This window comes from Anomaloglossus baeobatrachus, chromosome 9 (genome assembly GCF_048569485.1).
Source record: "Anomaloglossus baeobatrachus isolate aAnoBae1 chromosome 9, aAnoBae1.hap1, whole genome shotgun sequence".
Lineage (NCBI taxonomy): Eukaryota > Metazoa > Chordata > Amphibia > Anura > Aromobatidae > Anomaloglossus > Anomaloglossus baeobatrachus.
Window position 1 is genome coordinate 35,914,412 of NC_134361.1, and position 25,454 is coordinate 35,939,865.

General features: G+C 50.0%; 2 protein-coding genes across 2 annotated transcripts in view; one reads left to right on the plus strand and one right to left on the minus strand.

Moving 5' to 3' along the window:
* BICRA (BRD4 interacting chromatin remodeling complex associated protein) overlaps nt 1–11,526 on the plus strand; it is a 90,855-nt gene extending 79,329 nt beyond the window's left edge. The window contains 3 exon segments of the mRNA XM_075323537.1: nt 6,791–6,893; nt 8,729–9,369; nt 9,371–11,526. Coding sequence (XP_075179652.1) covers nt 6,791–6,893; nt 8,729–9,369; nt 9,371–9,934 — 1,308 coding nt within the window. The 3' untranslated portion in view covers nt 9,935–11,526.
* A 132-nt stretch (nt 11,527–11,658) lies between these two features.
* LOC142251041 (calpain-1 catalytic subunit-like) overlaps nt 11,659–25,454 on the minus strand; it is a 37,950-nt gene continuing 24,154 nt past the window's right edge. The window contains exons 14-20 of the mRNA XM_075323539.1: nt 24,806–24,926; nt 24,458–24,522; nt 24,237–24,305; nt 24,081–24,159; nt 14,059–14,175; nt 13,547–13,605; nt 11,659–11,811 (exon numbers count right to left, since the gene is read on the minus strand). Coding sequence (XP_075179654.1) covers nt 11,785–11,811; nt 13,547–13,605; nt 14,059–14,175; nt 24,081–24,159; nt 24,237–24,305; nt 24,458–24,522; nt 24,806–24,926 — 537 coding nt within the window. The 3' untranslated portion in view covers nt 11,659–11,784. The remainder of the gene's footprint in view (nt 11,812–13,546; nt 13,606–14,058; nt 14,176–24,080; nt 24,160–24,236; nt 24,306–24,457; nt 24,523–24,805; nt 24,927–25,454) is intronic.

Below are 25,454 nucleotides of genomic sequence, written 5' to 3' on the forward strand. Positions count from 1 at the left end.
GATTGCCTCCTCCAACTGACATGACCGCACTTTACCCAGCTAGGTCATGTACCTCACCCTATGGGACATTGTCTCTGAATATTGATTTAGGCACACACCTTATGCACAGGTCTTCCAGAAAGTAAGCGAAAATAACAATGGTGATTTATTGATGCTATATCAGCAATCCACAATATGGAGTGAAAACGTTTCGGTCTCTAACGGACCTTCATCAGTTCACATACTGCTGTGAGTAATCTACTTAGAGGGCCAGTGGAGGTAGACACATGCGGAGCCCACTACAGTAAAATAATGGGCGCCCATGTCTGCACCTGCCCTCCATGCAGATTTCTCACAGCAGGCTGTGAACTGATGAAGGTCTCTATGAGACCGAAACGTTTTCACTCTATATTTTAGATTGCTAATATACCATCAAGAAATCGTCATTTTTATTTTCCTCTCATTGGAGTACCTAGTCTATACCTTGTGTATATATACTGGACTTGACCCTACTATGCACCCATACCAGAAATGCCGTGTCTTTTCTACACTCCGTAATGTAAGCTACATATTTATAGATCAGTCCACACAGAACATTTCTTTGTCGCTCCATTGGGAGACCCAGACAATTGGGTGTATAGCTTCTGCCTCTGGAGGCCACACAAAGTAATTACACTTTAAAAAGTGTAACCCCTCCCCTCTGCTATACACCCTCCCGTGCATCACGGGCCCCTCAGTTTTTTGCTTTGTGTTGAAGGAGGCACACATTCACTCATGCTCCCATTTTAGTCAGCAGCAGCTGCTGATTTATCGGATGGAAGAAAAGAGGGCCCCTACGGGGCCCCCGGCATGCTCCCTTCTCACCCCACTCAGGTCGGCGGTGTTGTTAAGGTTGAGGTACCCATTGCGGGTACACAGGCTGGAGCCACATGCCGCTTTCCTTCCCCATCCCTTAGGGGCTCTGGGGAAGTGGGATCCTATCCGGTCATCCAGACACTGGGACCGGTCTCCCTCCGCAGCCCCTGGGGGAATCTGCCGGACAGGAGACGGAGTATCGTCAGGGACATGGCCCTGCATCCACAGGTACTCTGTGTCCCCGTTGGGACGGCGCATAAAGCACCTTGGGCCCAGACGCTGCAGCGACTGCAGCGTGGGTATGGGTCCGGGACTACCGCGCCGACCGTGCACTGCCGGCCGGCCGCGGTTTTAACTTTAGTCCCCGGCTTTTGCGGCCTAGTATAGTATTCTCCCGCCCCCAGGCCTGCCAGTCAGGGAAAAGGGCGGGACGGTCGGTATGACGCCGACAGTGAGGGCTGGAGTTGAAGCTGTCCTCCGCCCCCCTCACTACTCTCGCTGGGGCACCAAATTCCCGCACTTTTGTGACTACGCCCACGCCTCCCTCCTCCTCTGAGAACGCCGTCAGCCATTTTTTCAGCATTCTGCGGTGGAGAACTTCTGGCTGCAGCTGAGGGAGACCCGGGGCAGGGAATCTGGTGGCCACACAGAGCGGTTGGTAAGCCACACCGGTCTGCCGGTGCTGGACACCCCAGAGTGCCGAACTGTATATATATATATCTTTTGTGTATACATTTGCTGGTTCGGCTGTACTGTTAACTTGAGGCTTATATATCCCTCAGTGATCACGGTGATCCCTTAGAGGACAACAACATGTCGTCCGCAAAGAGCAAGGGTACCAAGGCACAGGCCTTTTTTGCAACCTGTACCTCATGTGCGGCTATGCTACCTGCAGGTTCCACCTACCCTCATTGTGTGCAATGCTCGGCCCCTGTGACACTCACTCAGCCGGAGCCTCAGGCACTGGTGGGACCCCCGGCTCAGGTAGAGACACCGGTTCCCACTGTCCAGGTGACAGGGACAGAGTTTGCAGTTTTGGCTGACAAACTGTCTGAGTCGCTTTCACAGTCCATGGCTCAGTCTATGGACAAATGGTCTGCTAAGATACTAGAAGCCTTGCAGTCCAGACCAACAACACAGATGCAGGGCACTGTGCGTTCTTCGTCCCCAGGTCCCCCTCAGTTGGCGCAGCAATCTGCTCCTGAGGTGACACATAGGTCCCACGGTGAGGACTCCGACTCGGACCGCAGTCCCAGACCGGTGAAGCGGGCTCGCTGGGGACCTTCCTCCACTTCATCACGCTGCTCAGGGTCTCAGTATGAGGACTCTCTAGAGGATGAAGAGGAAGGCGCAGCTCAGGGCTCAGACCCTGACGGTGTTCTCAATCTAGATACACCTGAAGGGGACGCCATAGTAAATGACCTTATAGCGTCCATCAACCAGGTGCTAGAAATTTCTCCTCCAACTCCAACTGTAGAGGAGGCGGCTTCACAGCAGGAGAAACACCAGTTTCGGTTTCCCAAACGTACACGGAGTGCCTTTTTCGATCACTCTAATTTCAGGGATGCTGTCCAGAAGCACAGAGCATACCCGGACAAGCGTTTTACTAAGCGCCTTAATGACACACGTTATCCCTTCCCCCCGGAAGTAGTGAAGGGTTGGGCTCAGTGTCCAAAAGTGGATCCTCCAGTCTCTAGGCTGGCGGCCAGGTCTGTGGTTTCAGTGGCAGATGGCTCATCGCTCAAGGATGCCACTGACAGGCAGATAGAGCTCATGATGAAATCCATCTATGAAGCCATAGGAGCATCTTTTGCTCCGGCATTCGCGGCAGTATGGGCGCTCCAAGCTATCTCAGCTTGTCTGTCTGAGATTACTGCGGTCACACGCACCGCTACTCCGCAGGTTGTGTCTCTGACTTCTCAGGCGTCGGCTTTTTCGTCCTACGCCATGAACGCCGTCCTGGACTCGGTGAGCCGTTCAGCGGTAGCATCCGCCAATTCGGTGGCAGTCCGCAGAGCCATGTGGCTACGTGAATGGAAGGCAGACTCTGCCTCCAAGAAATTCTTAACCGGTTTGCCTTTTTCTGGCGACCGTTTGTTTGGCGAGCAATTGGACGAAATTATTAAACAATCCAAGGGAAAGGACTCGTCCTTACCCCAGTCTAAACAAAACAAACCTCAACAGCGAAAGTTTCAATCGAGGTTTCAGTCCTTTCGGCCTTCGGCCAAGTCACATTTCTCCACGTCAAACAGGTCGGAGAAGGGCCAGAGGAACCCTTCTGCATGGCGGTCTAAGTCACGGCCTAAAAAGACCGCCGGAGGCACCGCCACCAAGGCGGCCTCTTCATGACTCTCGGCCTCCCCAAACCGCATCCTCGGTCGGTGGCAGGCTCTCCCGCTTTTGCGACGCCTGGTGGCCACATGTCCAAGACCGATGGGTGAGAGACATTCTGTCTCACGGTTACAGGATAGAGTTCAGCTCTCGTCCTCCAACTCGTTTCTTCACAACATCTCCGCCCCCAGAGCGAGCCGCTGCACTTTTTCAGGCGGTCAATGCTCTGAAGGCAGAAGGAGTGGTGATTCCCGTTCCCCCTCAGGAACATGGTCACGGCTTCTACTCCAACTTGTTCGTGGTGCCAAAAAAGGACGGATCTTTCCGTCCCGTTCTAGACCTCAAACTGCTCAACAAGCATGTCAGCACCAGAAGGTTTCGGATGGAATCTCTCCGCTCGGTCATCGCCTCAATGTCACAAGGAGACTTCCTAGCATCAATAGACATCAAGGATGCTTATCTCCATGTGCCGATCGCACCCGAACATCAACGCTTCTTGCGTTTCGCCATTGGGGACGAACACCTTCAGTTCGTGGCACTGCCTTTCGGCTTGGCGACAGCCCCACGGGTCTTCACCAAGATCATGGCAACAGTGGTGGCGGTCCTACACTCTCAGGGCCACTCGGTGATCCCTTACTTAGACGATCTCCTAGTCAAGGCACCCTCCTGGGTGGCTTGCCAGCACAGCCTGACCATTGCCCTGGAGACTCTCCAGAGGTTCGGGTGGATCATCAATTTCCCAAAGTCAAAATTGACACCGACCCAATCCCTGACTTACCTCGGGATGGAGTTTCATACTCGGTCAGCGATAGTGAAGCTTCCGCTGGACAAACAGCGTTCACTACAGACAGGGATCCAATCTCTTCTTCGGGGTCAGTCACACTCTTTGAGACGCCTTATGCACTTCCTAGGGAAGATGGTGGCAGCAATGGAAGCAGTTCCCTTTGCGCAGTTTCATCTGCGTCCACTTCAGTGGGACATTCTCCGCAAATGGGACAAGAGGTCGACGTCCCTCGACAGGAACGTTTCCCTGTCAAGAGCAGCCAAAACCTCCCTTCAGTGGTGGCTTCTTCTCACTTCTTTGTCGAAGGGAAAATCCTTCCTGCCCCCATCCTGGGCTGTGGTCACGACAGACGCGAGCCTGTCAGGGTGGGGAGCGGTCTTCCTCCACCACAGGGCTCAGGGAACCTGGACTCCGACGGAGTCCTCCCTGCAGATCAATGTTCTGGAGATAAGGGCAGTGTATCTAGCCCTACAGGCGTTCCAGCGGTGGCTGGAGGGCAGACAGATCCGAATACAGTCAGACAACGCCACGGCGGTCGCATACATCAACCACCAGGGCGGCACACGCAGTCGTCAAGCATTCCAGGAAGTTCGGAGGATTCTGCTGTGGGCGGAAGCCACAGCCTCCACCATCTCCGCAGTTCACATCCCGGGCGTAGAAAACTGGGAAGCAGACTTTCTCAGTCGCCAGGGCATGGACGCAGGGGAATGGTCTCTTCACCCGGACGTGTGTCAAGAGATCTGTTGCCGCTGGGGAACGCCGGACGTCGATCTAATGGCGTCTCGGCACAACAACAAAGTCCCGGCATTCATGGCACGGTCTCAGGATCACAGGGCGCCGGCGGCAGATGCGTTAGTTCAGGACTGGTCGCAGTTTCGACTACCTTATGTATTTCCCCCTCTGGCACTACTTCCCAGAGTGTTGCGCAAGATCAGGTCCGACTGCAGCCGCGCCATCCTCGTCGCTCCAGACTGGCCGAGGAGGTTGTGGTACCCGGATCTGTGGCACCTCACGGTGGGGCAACCATGGGCACTCCCAGACCGACCAGACTTGCTGTCTCAAGGGCCATTTTTCCATCTGAATTCTGCGGCCCTCAACCTGACTGTGTGGCCATTGAGTCTTGGCTCCTAGCGTCATCAGGGTTATCTCAAGATGTCATTGCCACCATGAGACAGGCCAGGAAATCAACGTCCGCCAAGATCTACCACAGGACTTGGAAGATCTTTTTAGCCTGGTGCTCGGATAGGGGTTTTGCTCCCTGGCCGTTTGCATTGCCCATTTTTCTTTCCTTTCTTCAATCAGGATTGGAAAAGGGTTTGTCTCTCGCCTCTCTCAAGGGACAAGTGTCGGCGCTTTCAGTGTTTTTTCAAAAGCGTCTAGCCAGACTCTCGCAGGTCCGCACGTTCCTGCAGGGAGTTTGCCACATAGTCCCACCTTACAAGCGTCCGCTAGAACCCTGGGATCTTAACAAGGTGCTGACGGCTCTCCAGAAGCCACCTTTCGAGCCGATGCGGGAGATCTCTCTATCTCGCCTTTCACAGAAAGTGGCCTTCCTAGTGGCAGTCACTTCACTTAGGAGAGTGTCTGAGCTAGCAGCGCTGTCATGCAAAGTCCCCTTCCTGGTCTTTCACCAGGATAAGGTGGTCCTGCGTCCGGTCCCGGAATTTCTCCCCAAGGTGGTATCCCCTTTTCATCTCAATCAGGATATCTCCTTGCCTTCTTTTTGCCCTCATCCAGTTCACCAATGTGAAAAGGATTTGCACTTGTTAGACCTCGTGAGAGCACTCAGAATCTACATTTCTCGCACAGCGCCCCTGCGCCGTTCGGATGCGCTCTTTGTCCTTGTCGCTGGCCAGCGTAAGGGGTCTCAGGCTTCCAAGTCAACCTTGGCTAGGTGGATCAAGGAACCGATTCTTGAAGCCTACCGTTCATCGGGGCTTCAGATTCCTTCAGGGCTTAAAGCCCATTCTACCAGGGCCGTAGGCGCGTCCTGGGCTTTGCGGCACCAGGCTACGGCTCAGCAGGTGTGTCAGGCGGCTACCTGGTCGAGTCTGCACACCTTCACAAAACACTATCAGGTGCATGCCTATGCTTCGGCAGAGGCTAGCCTAGGTAGGCGAGTCCTTCAGGCGGCAATTGCCCACCTGTAAGAGGGGGCCGGTTCCGGCTCTTTTTATCGAGGTATTCTGTTACCCACCCAGGGACTGCTTTTGGACATCCCAATTGTCTGGGTCTCCCAATGGAGCGACAAAGAAGAAGGGAATTTTGTTTACTTACCGTAAATTCCTTTTCTTCTAGCTCCTATTGGGAGACCCAGCACCCGCCCCTGTTCCCTTCGGGCTGTTGTTCTTTTGTGTACACATGTTGTTCATGTTCAATTGTTTTCTTGGTTAATGGTTCAGTTCTCCGAACATCCTTCGGATTGAATTTACCTTAGACCAATTTATAAGTTCCTCCTTCCTGCTTTGGCACCAAAACTGAGGGGCCCGTGATGCACGGGAGGGTGTATAGCAGAGGGGAGGGGTTACACTTTTTAAAGTGTAATTACTTTGTGTGGCCTCCAGAGGCAGAAGCTATACACCCAATTGTCTGGGTCTCCCAATAGGAGCTAGAAGAAAAGGAATTTACGGTAAGTAAACAAAATTCCCTTCTTACCCCACAAACCCTTGTAAAGCAGCAGCTAATTGCATGCTGGACGTCATTAGCCTGCCTGGCATCACGCTGATATCGGTAGGAGAGGGTGTGCTATACAGGATGGTTAGATATCTAAGTATCAAGGTAATATATTACATGTTTCCGTGCTTGTGGTTTGATCTGACATTTGTGTTCTTTCTTCTGCAGAGAGTGAGTCCTTCCGCAGAAATGGTAATGATTGACAGAATGTTTATCCAGGAGGAGAAAGTGGCCTTGTCTACGGACCGGCAATTTGCAAAGGAACGACCAGGTACTTGCCGTACACTGGCTACTGTAATCAAATGAAGTAGTGTTTTCATTAAAGAGGTTGTCCCCTGCTTTTAGATTGATGGCCTTTCCTTAGGATAGGTCATCAATGTCTGATCGGCCGGGGTCTGACACTCCGCACCCCCGCCAGTCAGCTGTTCTCTGTGCCACCGGCGGCAGCAGCCAGAAATGCCCAGTTCCTTAGCTGCTCCGTCTTCTGATAGCGGCCGGGTACTGCACATCCTCTTCCTAGTCATCTTAATCGGAAGCGGATGTGCAGTACCTGAGCCCGGCCGCTATCAGAAGACAGGGCAGCTCCAGAACTGAGCATTTCTGGCTACCGCCGGGACCGAGAATGGCTAATTGGCAGAGATACAGATTGTCGGACGCCGGCCGATCAGACATTGATGGCCTATCCTAAGGGGTACTTTGCACGCTGCGACATTGCTAGCCGATGCTTGCGATGCCGAGCGCGATAGTCCCCGCCCCGTCACACATGCGATATCTTGTGATAGCTGCCGAAGCGAACATTATCGCTACGGCAGCTTCACACGCACTTACCTGCCCTGCGACGTCGCTCTGGCCGGCGACCCGCCTCCTTCCAAAGGGGGCGGGTCATGCAGCGTCACAGCGACGTCACACGGCAGGCGGCCAATAGAAGCGGAGGGGCGGAGATGAGCGGGACATAAACATCCCGCCCACCTCCTTCTTCCGCATAGCCGGTGGACGCAGGTAAGGAGATGTTCCTCACTCCTGCGGCTTCACACACAGCGATGTGCGCTGCCTCAGGAACGAGGAACAACATCGTATCTCCTATTGGTGCAACATTATGAAAATGTCCGACGCTACACAGATCACCGATTTACGACGCTTTTGCGATCGTTTGTCGGCACATCTAGGCTTTACACGTTGCGACGTCGTTACTGGCGCTGGATGTGTTTCACTTTCGATTTGACCCCGACGATATCGCAGTAGCGATGTTGCAGCGTGCAAAGTACCCCTAAGGATAGGCCATCAATCTAAAAGGAGGGGGCAACCCCTTTTAAATGGGTTGTCCAGCGATCACATATGCAAGGAATAAGTGATAATAACTTGCCGATTTTTGGGGGTCTGATCGCTGGGACCTGCACCATTCGGCAGAGCGGGGCACTTTTGTGCCTGTTAGATTGGTTGAGCATTGTGCATGGTCATTCACCGCTCCTTTCATTCCTTTTGGGGCTGTGCTCGAGTTTTTATGGCAGCCCTGAAAAGAATGAATGAATGTGCGGTTCGTCATCCGATCAGTAAGGGCCGTTTCACACATCCGGCATTTCGCCGGATCCGTCAGTGTTAATACTGTACAATGGCATCGCGGCAAGCTCCGGTCACATGACAGCATTGTACTGTATTACACTGTACTGGAGTGTGCCGGATCCGGCAAAGCCTCGAAATGCCGGATGTGTCAAACCGGCCTAAGTTATCAACCACTTTGAAGATTTACCACCTGTCAAAGGGGTTTGTACAGTAAAAACATGGCTGCTTTCTTCCTAAAACAGCGCCATGTATATCATCGATGTGTCTAATATTGCAGCTCTGGAAAAAGAGGATCGGCACATCCAAAAATGTGTTAAAAAAAAAAATTCTTTATTTCCACATAAGCTAATCCAAGTCATAGGTAGCCCTGACGCGTTTCCGGCGCAAAAATTGCTCCTTTGAATTGGATGGAGCTGATCTGTTATACCAGAGACAACCTGGGTCACTATTTTTGGAAGGACATAGCCATTTTTTTTACATTTTCTTGCAATTGCATGGTGTTTTTGTTTTTAACCTTTCTTTTCTGTTTACACTCTTGTTCTACAGATGAATACGTATCGTCCTCCTCGTCACGTCCTCAAAACCTGGTTCCCCCTGTGGCCTCAATGTCGTCTTCCCCTTGTCCTGCTCCTGTTCCAGAGATCTTGAAGCCGGCTGCAGTACAGACCTCCACACCGATACACCCTACCAAATTGGTGATCAAGCACAGTAGTGGGGGATCACCCTCCGTGACTTGGGCCAAAGCCTCCCCCTCACTTGATGCAGATGACGATGCACTCCCTTCCCGCAGCAAACCTCCAATCAAGACGTACGAGGCGCGTAGTCGCATTGGGCTAAAGCTGAAAATTAAGCAAGAGGCCGGGTTAAGCAAAGTTATCCACAATACAGCTTTGGACCCGATTCACCAAAACCCGCCGCCACCTCCACAGCCACCGGCTCCTCCGACAACTCCTGCCAGCACTGTTATCAAGACGATAGTTAACCCTACGCCAGCCACTACCACCACACCCACGGGGCAGATGAACGGTTCCCTGGACCACTCATCGCCTGCAGAAAAGAAACCTCTGGCTACATACTGTCGGCTGCCTCTCCGCAAAACATATCGAGAGAACGTGGATGCCTTCGTGATGGGCAAACCAGCGGACAGCAGATCAAAGGTGGAAACTCCGATGCAGCTGCCAGTCGTGGGCACCGACTGTTAAGCAGGAGGATGGCTCGCGGAGCGTTATTACGTCCCACAAGACGCAAGGGGTCTCGGAGATCGAGAAGGGGAAGAAAGAGGACAGCTCGAAGATGGTGTTCTTCACCCGGGGGGATGGCAAGGCCATCAAGAGTGAGGAGACAACCATGAGCGTGAAGAGAGAAGTCAAGGAAGAAGATCCCAGCTTCTACAGACGGGTAATCAAGACTGAGCCAACGGAGAGCGAGAACGACCTGAGCTGGGAGATGCCGCTTCCCTCCGCCAAGAGGCTGAAGTCGGAGCATTTCGATGTAGATAACGCCAGCTTTTCCAGTGACAGCCCCCAAGATGACACTTTGAATGAGCACCTTCAGAGCGCCATCGACAGCATCCTCAATCTTCAGCAGCCCCAGAGCGGCGGGGGCACAAACGCCCTTCTGCGCTCATCGGCGCAGTCCTCGTACCATCACTCCTCTTCCTCCTCTCCTTTTTCATCACCGGTCCACCGCACAGACTCGTACCTCACCCCCAACCACAATGGCGGCCTGGGTGCCAGGACGTTAAACAGATAACAGGTGGAAACAGATATTACGAGCGAGCCGTCAGAAGTAAATCAACTCATTGGCCGGGGAGACAGATGTTCATGACATGGACATGACGAGAAACGCTGCAGTACCTGAGAACAGGAAGGGCGCACATTTTCGGATTAAGCCTCAATTCTTTTTTTTTTTTTTTTTAATTTTTCCTATTCAGCCGCACCGTGCGGCGAATGGATCTGTGGAGAGATTGTGCCTCGTCCTTATCAGAAAGCATTGTATTGTAGTAACGTCTCGGAGCGAGACACATTTTTTTTTTTTTTTTTTCTCCCCAAGCCGCTGCAGTAAAAAAACCTTTAAAGGACGCATACAAAAACCGGTGATCTGTTGCCTTCAAAACTTTCATTTTTTTTTTTTTCCTATTACCTCCTTCCCATCTTTTTTTTTTTTTCTCTCATCTCAACTTGAACTGTTAATAAAAAGTAAAAAAAAAGAAAAAAAAAAATTAAATAAAACTTATGACCTTTAAATGAGGAGACCGACGACGGGACTTAAGAGACTGAGACTGGCTTAAGAAAAAAAAACAAAAACAAAAGCGTATTAAAATTATTGTAATATTTCTTTAAGTTATTCAAGCATCAAGTCAGGGGATTTTTTTTATGTTCTGTGTTGTATTTTTTTTTTTTTTTTTTAATATTATTTTCCTATGGGGAAATAGCAAATGAATGCACAGTGCACACGGACAACTAAAATATTGAAATATTCACTTTTTTTTATATATATATTTGGGGGTTGCACCAACATTTGGAGAGGAGGGGGGAAGGGGTGGTCAATGACTCAATTGGATATCCGCTCCTTTCCGTCAGGCTTGCACGTCTGCTCTGGATCGGGATGCAAATGTCTCGGAAAAAAAAACAACAAAAAAGGTGATTTAATGAAATCTGAGTTGTGGATTGGGTCCGGGGAGCCTCATTGATGTGAATTCACGCCCCATTGAATGGCGCTGACAGTGGGTAACGCGTCGTACGCTCAGCGTTCCCTTTATTACAGTGTTATCGAAATCTGCGCAAAATTAGACCAAATTGCTGCAGATTCCTTCTGCCCGGGATATTATTTAGCTGAATCAGCATTAATAATTGTACCAAAAAAAATAAAAATAAAAAAATAATGAAATGATGGACCAATAGCCGGAAAATAAACTGTCGATGAAAGTATCATAAGTGTCGTCCATAGGATTTATGTGCAAAAAGGAGAGGTCGCAGTAATGTTAAGGAAGACGTCTCCCCCCTCGCTCCCATCCAGACAGACGTAGTCTTGACCCCCCTATATATTCTAGTCATGTATTACCAGTTTGGTATTTATTATTTTTTTTTTTTGTTTTTTTTGGGAATAAAAAGTTTCCAAACTCATTACCGGCCATCTTTCCATCCCTTCTTCCATCATTAATTTTTTATTTTTATTTACCACCCTCCCAATCCCCCCCCCCCCTTCCCCCAACCAAACATTACGGTCTAAATATAGTACTATAAAAGAATTTCTACTGTATTTATAATGTAGAATGAGTTTTTTAAAAGAATGATGTACATTTAGTACTTCTGTGTAAATTAAATTTGCTCCTCTTTTTAAAAGCCTGTATATGATTTTTTTTTTTTTTTGGAAAAAAAACGTTTTAAAAAATACAGAGTTTCAAAAGCTGCCGGAAGGCGTCCGTGCCCGTGTTTGTCGTGTAACAGAATGGTACCAGGGAGAAGGTTTGGGTTTTATTTTACTTTATTGACAGGAAAGATTGTAGAAGGTACAAAGATAAGAAAGGAAATGTCATCTCGGGTCCAAATCTTTTAGGTTAAAAAGTCCAGTTGCCGGTGAAAAATGGTTGTTTGGGGTCTTCACTGAAGCCTCGACATCTGCATCCACTGTGAATGATAAGGTCATACATGTAAGTGCCATATAGAGATCCTCAGAGCCTATAAAAGATGCCAGCAATAAAGATTAATGATGATGTGATTTAAAGGGGTTGTTCAGCCTTGGGGTACCAGTCTGCAGTTACTCTGTGACTGCAGACTTGTGAATTCTGAGAACGTGTAGTGTGCGCACAGTCAGGATTCTCCGAAAATGAGCACTTGCAACCACAACTATGCAATTTGTACACTTCCGACCACATTCCAACTAGACGTAATCCACCTCACTCAATTCTATCAGCACTTTACCGCATCTATGTAAATCACGTACTCTAGACAGTGTGCGCACAGTCAGGATTCTCCGAAAACGAGAACTTGCAACCACAAGTATGCAATTTGAACACGTCCGACCACATTCCAACTAGACATGATCGATCTCACTCAATTCTGACATCAGCACTTTACCACATCTATGTAAATCACGTACTCTAGACAGTGTGTGCACAGTCAGGATTCTCCGAAAACGAGCACTTGCAACCACAAGTATGCAATTTGAACACTTCCAACCACATTCCTACTAGACATGATCGACCTCACTCAATTCTGTTATCAGCACTTTATCGCATCTATGTAGATCACAAACTCCTGACAGTGTGCACACAGTCAGGATTCTCTGGTGCCAGAAGTGGGCTGACATGTGACCACAAGTATGCAATTTGAACACTTCTGATCACATTCCAACTATACATGATTGACCTCACTCAATTCTGTGTCAGAACTTTACCGCATCTATGTAAATCACATATTTAGTGTCATCCCTGGCACTACAGACCCTTGACAGTGTGCACACATCAGAATTCTTCGGCGCCAGGAGCAGGCGGTCATTTAACCACAAGTATACGATCTGAACATTTCCGACCACATTCCAACTAGACATGATCAACCTCTCTCAATTCTGTCATCTGGACTTTACCGTATCTATGTAAGTCACAGACTTGCAGTGTCATCCCCGGGACCGCAGATTCCTGACCGTGTGCATACGGTCAGGATTCTCCGGTGCCAGAAGCCGGCGGTCATGTAACTACAAGTATGTGATGTGATCACTTCCGACCACATTCCAATTAGACATGTCCAACCTCAGTTCTCTTATTAGCACGTTACCACATCTATGTAAATCACATACTTGCACCGTTGCGACCACATTCCAACTAGACATCAACCTCACTCAATTGTCGTCTGCACACTTGCAGTGTCATCCCCGCCCCCACAGACTCCTGAGAGTGTGCACACAGTCAGGATTCTTCGGTGCCAGGAGCAGGCGGTCATGTGACTACAAGTATGCTATTTGAACACTTACGACCACATTCCAACTAGACCTGATCGACCTCACTCAATTCTGTCAATGGCACTTTTATCTGATCTATGTAAATCATGTACTTGCAGTGTCATCCCCGACACCGTAGACTCCTCACATTCCTTTTAAGAAACAGGCTTGACTTGAGAGATTAGCCCTGTCCCAAATAGTAAGTGTTATTCTATACGGACATATCCCTTGCATAAAGCAGTGGGCAACAATTTGAGGTAGAAGCTTTATTTAACCTGTATCCAGAACCTCATGGGCGGGGATATAAAAATACTATAACATTAAGCCACACCCCTGCTGAGCCCAGGAAAACTATTATATGCAAAAGATCCAATTTGTGGGCAGAGGCAGGGTGTGGAATTCTGGTACATTGCTCCTCTATCTTACCTGCCCTTCCACAAGAGTAACGACGCCATCTTTGTTCTGGTCCAACTTCCGGCATTCATCTGGAATAGTGTGTTAAAAAAAAAATTAATTGTGGTGGGGATAATAGTGGAAAGGTAAAATGCAGGCCCCGAATTATTGAAAACACCCCACCCTGAAGGTGATTTTCCCGGGATTTGTCGGAAAATACAATTTTGGGGATTCAAAGGGGGGGACGGGACAGAGGAGATAAGTCAGTAGTTATCCTTTCCAAATCAAAAAGAACAATAGGCATAGACAGTCGTCTTAAAGGGACCACGCGGCAAAAAAAAATGACTGCAAATTTTTTTTTTAAACTTCACATGTCCTCGTCCGGCCGTCAAAAATCAGCCTTACTACTACTTCTGTATGATTGGATACAGCGCCCCCAGCAGTCTGATCTATGGCGATCAATGGTCCCGCTTCTATTTTACAAGGAGTTGCCTTCATGAGAAAACCCCTTTAAATGGAAAATTTTAATGTAAATTTTCGCTTACCAAAAACATCCACAAGATGCGCCAGGCAGGAGAGGAAGCTGTCAAAATCCACCCGCCTCAGATCATCGCCATATTTAATACACAGCTGCTCCACCAGTTTATTATTCAGCTGAAAACCTGGAGGAAGAGAGATTTCCCAGTAATCTTTACTTCTATAGGTTATTCCCATGTTGGCATAGCTGTGCTCGACCTTCTGTAAGAGCAAAGTTCCCCTGACTGTTCCCATAATGTCGGAAGAGAGGAGGATCGGGTGTGCTGAGCTTCCAGGCACAATCGTTTTGTCTTCTTGAGGATATAATCTGCATCTTCCAAATATGGCACCAACTCAGTTCATAGGTTGCATCTGGCTCTGAGGCAGATCTCCAATAGAGCTGAGCTGCAATACCACATACATCCTGTGGACAGGGGTGGCGCTGTTTCTTGAAGAAAGCAGCCATGTTTTTCTAATAGTGTACACCTTGCACAATGCAAACAATACTTATCCATGACACAACACGTTGCCGATCTCAAACCCACAGCTCTTATCACTTTACTCCACCCCAAAAAAAATGTATTTTGCACAATTTCATAAAATCTCTCGATCTCCGTCAGCGAATACGGGGTGGAAAAATTGCGTTTTTGCAATGTGAGAACTTGATTTTTTTCCCTTCTATGCTATTCTATACGCCGCACCACTGGCTGTGTTCTCCTGCCGATCTCCTCTCCTACTTTTCCTGACCGCTGCAGCCAATCGGCGGGTGCTCTGCCGATCAGCTCCTCACTGCTGCGATCACTGATGGAAGAGCAGCTTGTGGGGTCCGTGGAGCAGTAGAGGATCGATGGGTGAATGTTGTTTTTTTTTTTTTTTTTTTTTTAGCACACTGGCCATGTGCAATGTACAAGAAGGGTGGAAACCCCCTGCAGAGTTAGGCCATGTGCCCATGGTGCTTTCTTTGTCGCTCTATTGGGAGACCCAGACAATTGGGTGTATAGGCTATGCCTCCGGAGGCCGCACAAAGTATTACACTCAAAAGTGTTAAGCCCCTCCCCTTCTGCCTATACACTCCCCGTGCTCCCACGGGCTGCTCATTTTTTTTTTTTTTTGTTTTTTTTTTCCATCTGAATTCTGCGGCCCTCAACCTGACTGCGTGGCCATTGAGTCCTGGATCCTAACGTCTTCAGGATTATCTCAGGATGTCATTGCCACTATGAGACAGGCCAGGAAACCAACGTCCGCCAAGATCTATCACAGGACGTGGAAAATTTTCCTGTCGTGGTGCTCTGCTCAGGGTTTTTCTCCCTGGCCATTTGCATTACCTACTTTTCTGTCCTTCCTTCAATCTGGACTGGAAAAGGGTTTGTCGCTTGGCTCCCTTAAGGGACAAGTTTCTGCGCTCTCGGTGTTTTTCCAGAAGCGCCTAGCTAGACTTCCACAGGTACGCACGTTCCTGCAGGGAGTTTGTCACATCGTTCCACCTTACAAGCGGCCGTTAGAACCCTGGGATCTGAACAGGGTGCTGATGGTTCTTCAGAAACCACCATTCGAGCCAATGAGAGATATCTCTCTCTCACGCCTTTCGCAGAAGGTGGTCTTCCTAGTAGCAGTCACCTCTCTTCGGAGAGTGTCTGAGCTAGCAGCGTTGTCATGCAAAGCTCCTTTTCTGGTGTTTCACCAGGACAAGGTAGTTCTACGTCCGGTTCCGGAATTTCTCCCTAAGGTTGTATCCCCCTTTCATCTCAATCAGGATATCTCCTTACCTTCTTTTTATCCTCATCCAGTTCACCAATGTGAAAAGGATTTGCACTTGTTAGATCTGGTGAGAGCACTCAGACTCTACATTTCTCGTACGGCGCCCCTGCGCCGCTCGGATGCACTCTTTGTCCTTGTCGCTGGCCAGCGTAAAGGGTCACAGGCTTCCAAATCAACCCTGGCTCGGTGGATCAAAGAGCCAATTATCGAAGCTTACCGTTCGGCTGGGCTTCCGGTTCCCTCAGGGCTGAAGGCCCATTCTACCAGAGCCGTGGGCGCGTCCTGGGCTTTGAGGCACCAGGCTACGGCTCAGCAGGTGTGTCAGGCGGCTACCTGGTCGAGCCTGCACACTTTCACGAAGCACTATCAGGTGCATACCTATCCTTCGGCGGATGCCAGCCTAGGTGGACGAGTCCTTCAGGTGGCGGTTGCCCACCTGTAGGAAGGGGCCGTTTTACGGCTCTATTACGAGGTATTATTTTACCCACCCAGGGACTGCTTTTGGACGTCCCAATTGTCTGGGTCTCCCAATAGAGCGACAAAGAAGAAGGGAATTTTGTTTACTTACCGTAAATTCCTTTTCTTCTAGCTCTAATTGGGAGACCCAGCACCCGCCCCTGTTTTTTTGTGTACACATGTTGTTCATGTTGAATGGTTTCAGTTCTCCGATATTCCTTCGGATTGAAGTTACTTTAAACCAGTTTATAATTCTTTTTCCTCCTTCTTGCTTTTGCACCAAAACTGAGCAGCCCGTGGGAGCACGGGGAGTGTATAGGCAGAAGGGGAGGGGCTTAACACTTTTGAGTGTAATACTTTGTGCGGCCTCCGGAGGCATAGCCTATACACCCAATTGTCTGGGTCTCCCAATTAGAGCTAGAAGAAAAGGAATTTACGGTAAGTAAACAAAATTCCCTTCTTTTTATGCCTTTCTTTTCTGTATATATAAAAAAGCATATTTTGGCAGGAAAAAAAACACACTTTTTTTTTTTATTGAATTAGTGCTTTTTTTCATATGCGTTTTTTTTCTGCTTTTTGTATTTTTCTTTCAGTCATGGCGATGTTCTGACATTGCTTTTTTTGTGTGCTGCTTTTCTGCATATTAAAAAGCATGTTTTGGCAGGAAAAAGGGCACATTTTTTATTGCATTTGCAAGGTTTTTTCCCTTTTTTTTTTTTTTTATAAAGTTATGGCGATTGTGGGGATTCAGGCGCTATACCCCGCAATTGCCATTGGGTCTCCGGCTGATATTACAGCCGGGACCTGGCTCTCACTTCCCGGGTCTGCCTGTGCTGCTCCCGGCAGTTTAATTCCCTAAATAGTGCGATCGCAGCATTCAGGAGGCAGGGAAAGGAATTGCTTGCTTCTCACTGGCGATTGGGTCCCTGTAATGCGATGACAGGGACCTGATCGCTGCCATGGTAAACCTGGGTCGTCACCATGATAATCCCGGGTTACTGAGCTACAGATCGCCTCACACACCATGCTGTATGCATGGTGTGTGAGGCAATGTCCTGAACTATAATCCCCTGTAGTGATAAAGCATTGCAGGGGATTATAGAAACGCTGGAAATAAATGCGAACAATTGGCACGCTGCTTCTTTTTTCAGCAGCAAAATCTGCAAGGGAAAAAGAAGCAGCGTGTGCACAGCAAGTCACGAGTCTCATAGACTTTGTTGGGATGCTTTTTCTTGCTATTATTGATTTAACATAAGCAAGAAAAACCTATGGAAAAAGAAGGGAATTTTGTTTACTTACCGTAAATTCCTTTTCTTCTAGCTCCAATTGGGAGACCCAGACAATTGACAATTGGGTGTATAGCTATGCCTCCGGAGGCCACACAAAGTATTACACTAAAAGTGTAAAGCCCCTCCCCTTCTGCCTATACACCCCCCGTGCACACGGGCTCCTCAGTTTTGGTGCAAAAGCAAGAAGGAGGAAAAAATTATAACTGGTTTAAAGTAAATTCAATCCGAAGGAATATCGGAGAACTGAAACCATTCAACATGAACAACATGTGTACACAAAAAAACAGGGGCGGGTGCTGGGTCTCCCAATTGGAGCTAGAAGAAAAGGAATTTACGGTAAGTAAACAAAATTCCCTTCTTCTTTGTCGCTCCATTGGGAGACCCAGACAATTGGGACGTCCAAAAGCAGTCCCTGGGTGGGTAAATAATACCTCATAATAGAGCCGCAACCGGCTCCGTCCTACAGGTGGGCAACCGCCGCCTGAAGGACTCGCCTACCTAGGCTGGCATCTGCCGAAGCATAGGTATGCACCTGATAGTGTTTCGTGAAAGTGTGCAGGCTCGACCAGGTAGCCGCCTGACACACCTGCTGAGCCGTAGCCTGGTGCCGCAAAGCCCAGGACGCTCCCACGGCCCTGGTAGAATGGGCCTTCAGCCCTGAGGGAACCGGAAGCCCGGAGGAACGATAAGCCTCGAGAATTGGTTCCTTGATCCACCGAGCCAGGGTTGATTTGGAAGCTTGTGTCCCTTTACGCTGGCCAGCGACAAGGACAAAGAGTGCATCCGAGCGGCGCAGGGGCGCCGTACGAGAAATGTAGAATCTGAGTGCTCTCACCAGATCTAACAAGTGCAAATCCTTTTCACATTGGTGAACTGGATGAGGACAAAAAGAGGGTAAGGAGATATCCTGATTGAGATGAAAGGGGGATACCACCTTAGGGAGAAATTCCGGAACCGGACGCAGAACCACCTTGTCCTGGTGAAACACCAGGAAGGGGGCTTTGCATGACAGCGCTGCTAGCTCAGACACTCTCCGAAGCGATGTGACTGCCACTAGGAAGACCACCTTCTGTGAAAGGCGCGAGAGAGAGATATCCCTCATTGGCTCGAACGGTGGTTTCTGATCAGATCCCAGGGTTCTAACGGACGCCTGTAAGGAGGTACAATGTGACAAACCCCCTGCAGGAACGTGCGTACCTGTGGAAGTCTGGCTAGGCGCTTCTGAAAAAAGACAGAGAGCGCAGAGACTTGTCCCTTAAGGGAGCCTAGTGACAAACCCTTTTCTAATCCGGATTGAAGAAAGGACAGAAAAGTGGGCAAGGTAAACAGCCAGGGAGAAACTCCCTGAGCAGAGCACCACGACAGGAAAATTTTCCACGTCCTGTGGTAGATCTTGGCGGACGTTGGTTTCCTAGCCTGTCTCATGGTGGCAATGACCTCTTGAGATAATCCTGAAGACGCTAGGATCCAGGACTCAATGGCCACACAGTCAGGTTCAGGGCCGCAGAATTCAGATGGAAAAACGGCCCTTGAGAGAGCAAGTCTGGTCGGTCTGGGAGTGCCCACGGTTGGCCGACCGTGAGATGCCACAGATCCGGGTACCACAACCTCCTCGGCCAGTCTGGAGCGACCAGGATGGCGCGACGGCAGTCGGCCCTGATCTTGCGTAACACTCTGGGCAACAGTGCCAGAGGAGGAAACACATAAGGGAGTTGAAACTGCGACCAATCCTGAACTAAGGCGTCTGCCGCCAGAGCTCTGTGATCTTGAGACCGTGCCATGAACGTCGGGACCTTGTTGTTGTGCCGGGACGCCATTAGGTCGACGTCCGGCATGCCCCAGCGGCAACAGATCTCCTGAAACACGTCCGGGTGAAGGGACCATTCCCCTGCGTCCATGCCCTGGCGACTGAGAAAATCTGCTTCCCAGTTTTCTATGCCCGGGATGTGAACTGCGGATATGGTGGAGGCTGTGGCTTCCACCCATAGCAGAATCCGCCGGACCTCCTGGAAGGCTTGCCGACTGCGTGTCCCGCCTTGGTGGTTGATGTATGCCACCGCTGTGGAGTTGTCCGACTGAATTCGGATCTGTTTGCCTTCCAGCCACGGCTGGAACGCCTTTAGGGCAAGATACACTGCCCTTATCTCCAGAACATTGATCTGAAGGGAGGACTGTGTCTGAGTCCAAGTCCCCTGAGCCCTGTGGTGGAGAAAGACCGCTCCCCACCCTGACAGGCTCACGTCCGTCGTGACCACCGCCCAGGATGGGGGCAGGAAGGATTTCCCCTTTGACAGAGAAGTGGGAAGAAGCCACCACTGAAGGGAAGCTTTGGCTGCCCGAGAAAGGGAGACGTTCCTGTCGAGGGACGTCGACTTCCTGTCCCATTTGCGGAGAATGTCCCATTGAAGTGGGCGCAGATGAAACTGCGCAAAAGGAACTGCCTCCATTGCTGCCACCATCTTCCCTAGGAAGTGCATGAGGCGCCTCAGGGGGTGTGACTGACCATGAAGGAGAGATTGCACCCCTGTCTGTAGTGAACGCTGTTTGGTCAGCGGAAGCTTCACTATCGCTGAGAGAGTATGAAACTCCATGCCAAGATATGTTAGTGATTGCGCCGGTGTCAGATTTGACTTTGGAAAATTGATGATCCACCCGAAACTCTGGAGAGTTTCCAGAGCAATGTTCAGGCTGTGTTGGCATGCCCCTTGAGAGGGAGCCTTGACCAGCAGATCGTCTAAGTAAGGGATCACCGAGTGTCCCTGAGAGTGTAGGATTGCCACCACTGTTGCCATGACCTTGGTGAAGACCCGTGGGGCTGTTGCCAGGCCAAAAGGTAGTGCCACGAACTGAAGGTGTTCGTCCCCTATGGCGAAGCGCAGGAAGCGCTGATGCTCTGGCGCAATCGGTACGTGGAGATAAGCATCTTTGATGTCTATTGATGCCAGGAAATCTCCTTGGGACATGGAGGCGATGACGGAGTGAAGCGATTCCATCCGGAACCGCCTGGTTTTCACATGCTTGTTGAGCAGCTTTAGGTCCAGAACGGGACGGAAGGATCCGTCCTTTTTTGGCACCACGAACAAGTTGGAGTAAAAACCGTGACCCCGTTGCTGACGAGGAACCGGGATCACCACTCCTTCCGCCTTCAGGGTGCCCACTGCCTGCATAAGAGCCTCGGCTCTGTCGGGGGGTGGAGATGTTCTGAAGAAACGAGTCGGAGGACGAGAGTTGAACTCTATCCTGTAACCGTGAGATAGAATGTCTCTCACCCATCGGGGAAACACTATTCTCCTTAAGGAGACTTTGCAAGCCAGTCTGGCTGCCAGGTAAGGGGACTTATAGCTGCAATGCCCCTCTGGGAAATATTCAAATTGTCTCTCCAGTAAAGGAGACAAACTCTAGCACAGCGCCACCTATTGGAAGTAGCGATCCTAAAAGTCACAAGTGGATTTTCAACAATCCTTTGCAATATGACTCAGGATATATAAGCCAGATCAGAATCCCAATTTGCAGACACGGTGTTTCGGGGTGCTTGCCCCTCGTCAGTGCAAAGTATGGGGGTGTCATGAGCCAGATCAGACACCCCCATACTTTGCACTGACGAGGGGCAAGCACCCCGAAACACCGTGTCTGCAAATTGGGATTCTGATCTGGCTTATATATCCTGAGTCATATTGCAAAGGATTGTTGAAAATCCACTTGTGACTTTTAGGATCGCTACTTCCAATAGGTGGCGCTGTGCTAGAGTTTGTCTCCTTTACTGGAGAGACAATTTGAATCTCACCCATCGGTCTTTTACTTGTGGCAGCCAGGAGTCGCAAAAGCGCGAGAGCCTGCCACCGACCGAGGATGCGGTTTGAAGAGGCCGAAAGTCATGAGGAGGCCGCTTTGGGAGCGGTGCCTCCGGCGGTCTTTTTAGGACGTGATTTAGACCGCCATGCATCTGAGTTCCTCTGATCTTTCTGAGGCCTTTTGGACGAGGAAAATTGAGATCTGCCCGCGGTCCGAAAGGACCGAAACCTCGATTGTACCTTCCGTGGTTGAGGTCTGTTTGGTTTGGACTGGGGTAAGGATGAATCCTTTCCCTTGGATTGTTTAATGATTTCATCCAATCGCTCACCAAACAAGCGGTCGCCAGCCAATGGCAAACCGGTTAAGAACTTTTTGGAAGCAGAGTCTGCCTTCCATTCACGTAGCCACATGGCCCTGCGGAGTACCACCGAGTTGGCGGATGCCACCGCCGTACGGCTCGCAGAGTCAAGGATAGCATTAATGGCGTAGGACGCAAACGCCGACGCCTGATTGGTTAAGGACACCACTTGTGGGGCAGATGTACGTGTTACCGCATGAATCTGCGCCTGACCTGCTGATATAGCTTGGAGTGCCCATACGGCTGCGAATGCTGGAGCAAAAGACGCGCCGATAGCTTCATAGATGGATTTCAACCATAGCTCCATCTGTCTGTCAGTGGCATCTTTGAGAGAAGCCCCGTCTTCCACTGCAACTATGGATCTAGCCGCCAGTCTGGAGATTGGAGGATCCACCTTAGGACACTGAGTCCAGCCCTTGACAACCTCGGGGGGGAAGGGATAACGTGTGTCCTTAAGGCGCTTGGAAAAACGCTTGTCTGGACAGTCTCGGTTTTTCTGGATTGCCTCTCTGAAGTCAGAGTGATCCAGAAACATATTTAATGTACGCTTTGGAAACCTGAAACGGAATTTCTCCTGAGAAGCAGACTCCTCAATTGGAGGAGCTGGGGGAGAAATATCCAACACCTGATTGATGGTCGCTATAAGGTCATTCACTACCGCGTCACCTTCAGGTGTATCTAGGTTGAGAGCGGCTTCAGTATCAGAATCCTGATCTGAGACCTCCGCTTCATCCTCCAGAGAGTCCCTCAGTATTTTAGCAGACCATTTATCCATATTCTCAGACAGCTTGTCAGCAAAGGCTGCAAACTCCGTCCCTGTCACCTGGACAGTGGTAGCAGGTGGATCCACCTGGGCCACTTGTAGCAGAGGCTCCGGCTGAGTAAGCGCCACCGGGGCCGAGCATTGCACACAATGAGGGTCAGTGGACCCTGCCGGTAGTACAGCTGTACATGAGGTACAGGTTGCAAAATACGTCTGTGCTGTGGCACCCTTGCTTTTTGCAGATGACATGTTGTCTCCTCTGAGAACAACCAGGAGGGTATATAGCCAAAAATCAACAGAGCGACCGTACAGTGCAATGTATAGCCTAAAAGCCTATATATATATATACACTTCGGTACTCAGTGGGGCCAGAGCCACAGGTGCTGCTTACCGACCGCTCAGAGCGGTTGTGTGGTCGCCAGATTCCCTGCCTGGGTCTCCCTGTGTTGCCTCTCCTCCTCAGCGTCTGAATCGCTGACAGGAATGGCTGCCGGCGTTCTGTGAGGAGGAGAAGACCGTGGGCGTGCCCAAGAAAAGTGCGGGAATCCAGCGCCCCACTGTACTGAGTGAGGAGGGAGGAGGATACTAATGTATGCTCCAGCCCTCTGCTGACGATCCGTGCAGCGTCCCGCCCCTCCCCTGACTGGCAGGCCTGTGGGCGGGAAAGAACGACACTAGGCCGCAGAAGCCGGGGACTAAAGTTATAAGCGCGGCCGGCAATAAGCGCGGCCGCGCGTAGTCCCCCGGCGCACTAACACCTCCAGCAGTGCTGGAAAGTGTTTGGCACTAACGCTCCATGTCCGGCGCACTAACACACCCAGCAGAGATGGAAAGTGTCTGGCACAAGCACTCCATGTCCGGCGCACTAACACACCCAGCAGTGCTGGAAAGTGTCTGGCCCAAACGCTCCATGTCCGGCGCACTAACACACCCAGCAGAGATGGAAAGTGTCTGGCACAAGCGCTCCATGCCCGGCGCACTAACACACCCAGCAGTGCTGTAATGTGTATGGGACCAGCGCTCCATGCGCGGTCCCCACGGAGACACAGAGTACCTCATAGTAGCAGGGCTTTGTCCCTGACGATATCCAGCTCCTATCCTGCAGATTCCCAGGGGCTGCGGAGGGAGCACGGTCCCAGTGCCTGGAGACCGATCCGGATCCAACTTCACCCAGAGCCCATTAAGGGATAGGGAAGGAAAACAGCATGTGGCTCCTGCCTGTGTACCCGCAATGGGCACCTCAACCTTAACAACACCGCCGACAAAGTGGGGTGAGAAGGGAGCATGCTGGGGGCCCTATTATGGGCCCTCTTTTCTTCCATCCGACCTAGTCAGCAGCTGCTGCTGACCAAGCTGTGGAGCTATGCGTGGATGTCTGCCTCCTTCGCACAAAGCATAAAAACTGAGGAGCCCGTGTGCACGGGGGGTGTATAGGCAGAAGGGGAGGGGCTTTACACTTTTAGTGTAATACTTTGTGTGGCCTCCGGAGGCATAGCTATACACCCAATTGTCAATTGTCTGGGTCTCCCAATGGAGCGACAAAGAAAAAGCCCCGGGTGTACATAGCCTTATTGCATAAATCCCACTTTTTGGAAACTAGAAATAAAAAAAACTAGAAATAAAAAAACCTCGTACCCGCGGCTTCCAGTGCCAGGCGCAGCTCCTGTACATCCATTGTCCCGGATCGGTCGCAGTCGTGCTTTGTAAATATGTGCTAGAAGAGAAACTACACGGCTGCCATTGATCCTTCCCACACACATACTGTACATGCGCAATGTCTCGGACATTTACCTCCCATTCCTTAATTTTACTCCAGAGATACCTAAATTCTTCCGCCTGCAGCTTCCCGGTCCGGCTCCGCTGTGGTCCTTTGTGTTAAGGAGATTTGCGTTCAGAAATGACATACTGCTTTATAACCTGCCGTGGAACTACAAGATGCAGCACGGATTATAACATGTATGGCGTAAAATCCCTACATAGGGAAAATCGCGCTTCGGTTAAGGTGAGGATACGTCTGCGATTTTCAGCAGTTGGTTGCAAGTCTCAATGGAAAATCCATCAGTTTTAAGATGCGAATCTAGAAGGAAAAATAAAAAAACAAAGGTAAGAAAACAATAAGGGAGATGTGCAAAAATAAAGCAGCAATATGAATGCAGCTCTGAAGCATAATACAGGAAAAAAAAAAAACCCAGGGTCAGTACAAAATAGGTCATGTCTGGTCTGGATGTGTCTGTAGCCAATGTAAAATAGGTTGCGAGTCTGTAGGGAAACGGAAACATCCCAAACTTATACATTTCCAGGAGGAACAATAGAGGAATGGAATTTCTCTTGGAAAAGATGCATTCAGTTTTCCCTCTTACGTTTGGACGTGGTCTGCACCATGATGCTCTGTAACTCCTCGGGGCTGATTTCTTGGTCCTGTCCGGATAATCGGGTAAAATGTTTATTGAAAACTTCGCTGCTCATCCGCAGCTCGCCCTCCTGCAGGAGAGGACAGATCGGAGCTTATAGAATATTAGGAGACTGATGCGCTTTTTACCAATATATCCCTAGAAATGCTAATGGAATAGTTATTGGGGTGCAGGGGTAGCGGTCATGTTCCCTGCCACCATAACTATGGAGGTGCAGAGGTAGCAATCACATTCTGGCCATCATAACTATTGGGGTGCAGAGGTAGCGGTTACCCTTTGACACCATAACTATTGGGGTACAGAGGTAGCGGTTACGCTCCTGACACCATAACTATTGGGGTGCAGAGGTAGCGGTTACGCTCCTGACACCATAACTATTGGGGTGCAGAGGTAGCGGTTACCCTCTGACACCATAATTATGGCGGTGCAGAGGTAGCGGTTACGCTCCTGACACCATAACTATGGGGGTGTAGAGGTCACGTTACTGACACCATAACTATGGGGACACAGAGGTAGCGGTCACGTTCCTGACACCATAACTAGGGGGGTGCCGAGGTAGCGGTGACGAACCGGCCTCTATAACTAAGGAGGTGCAGAG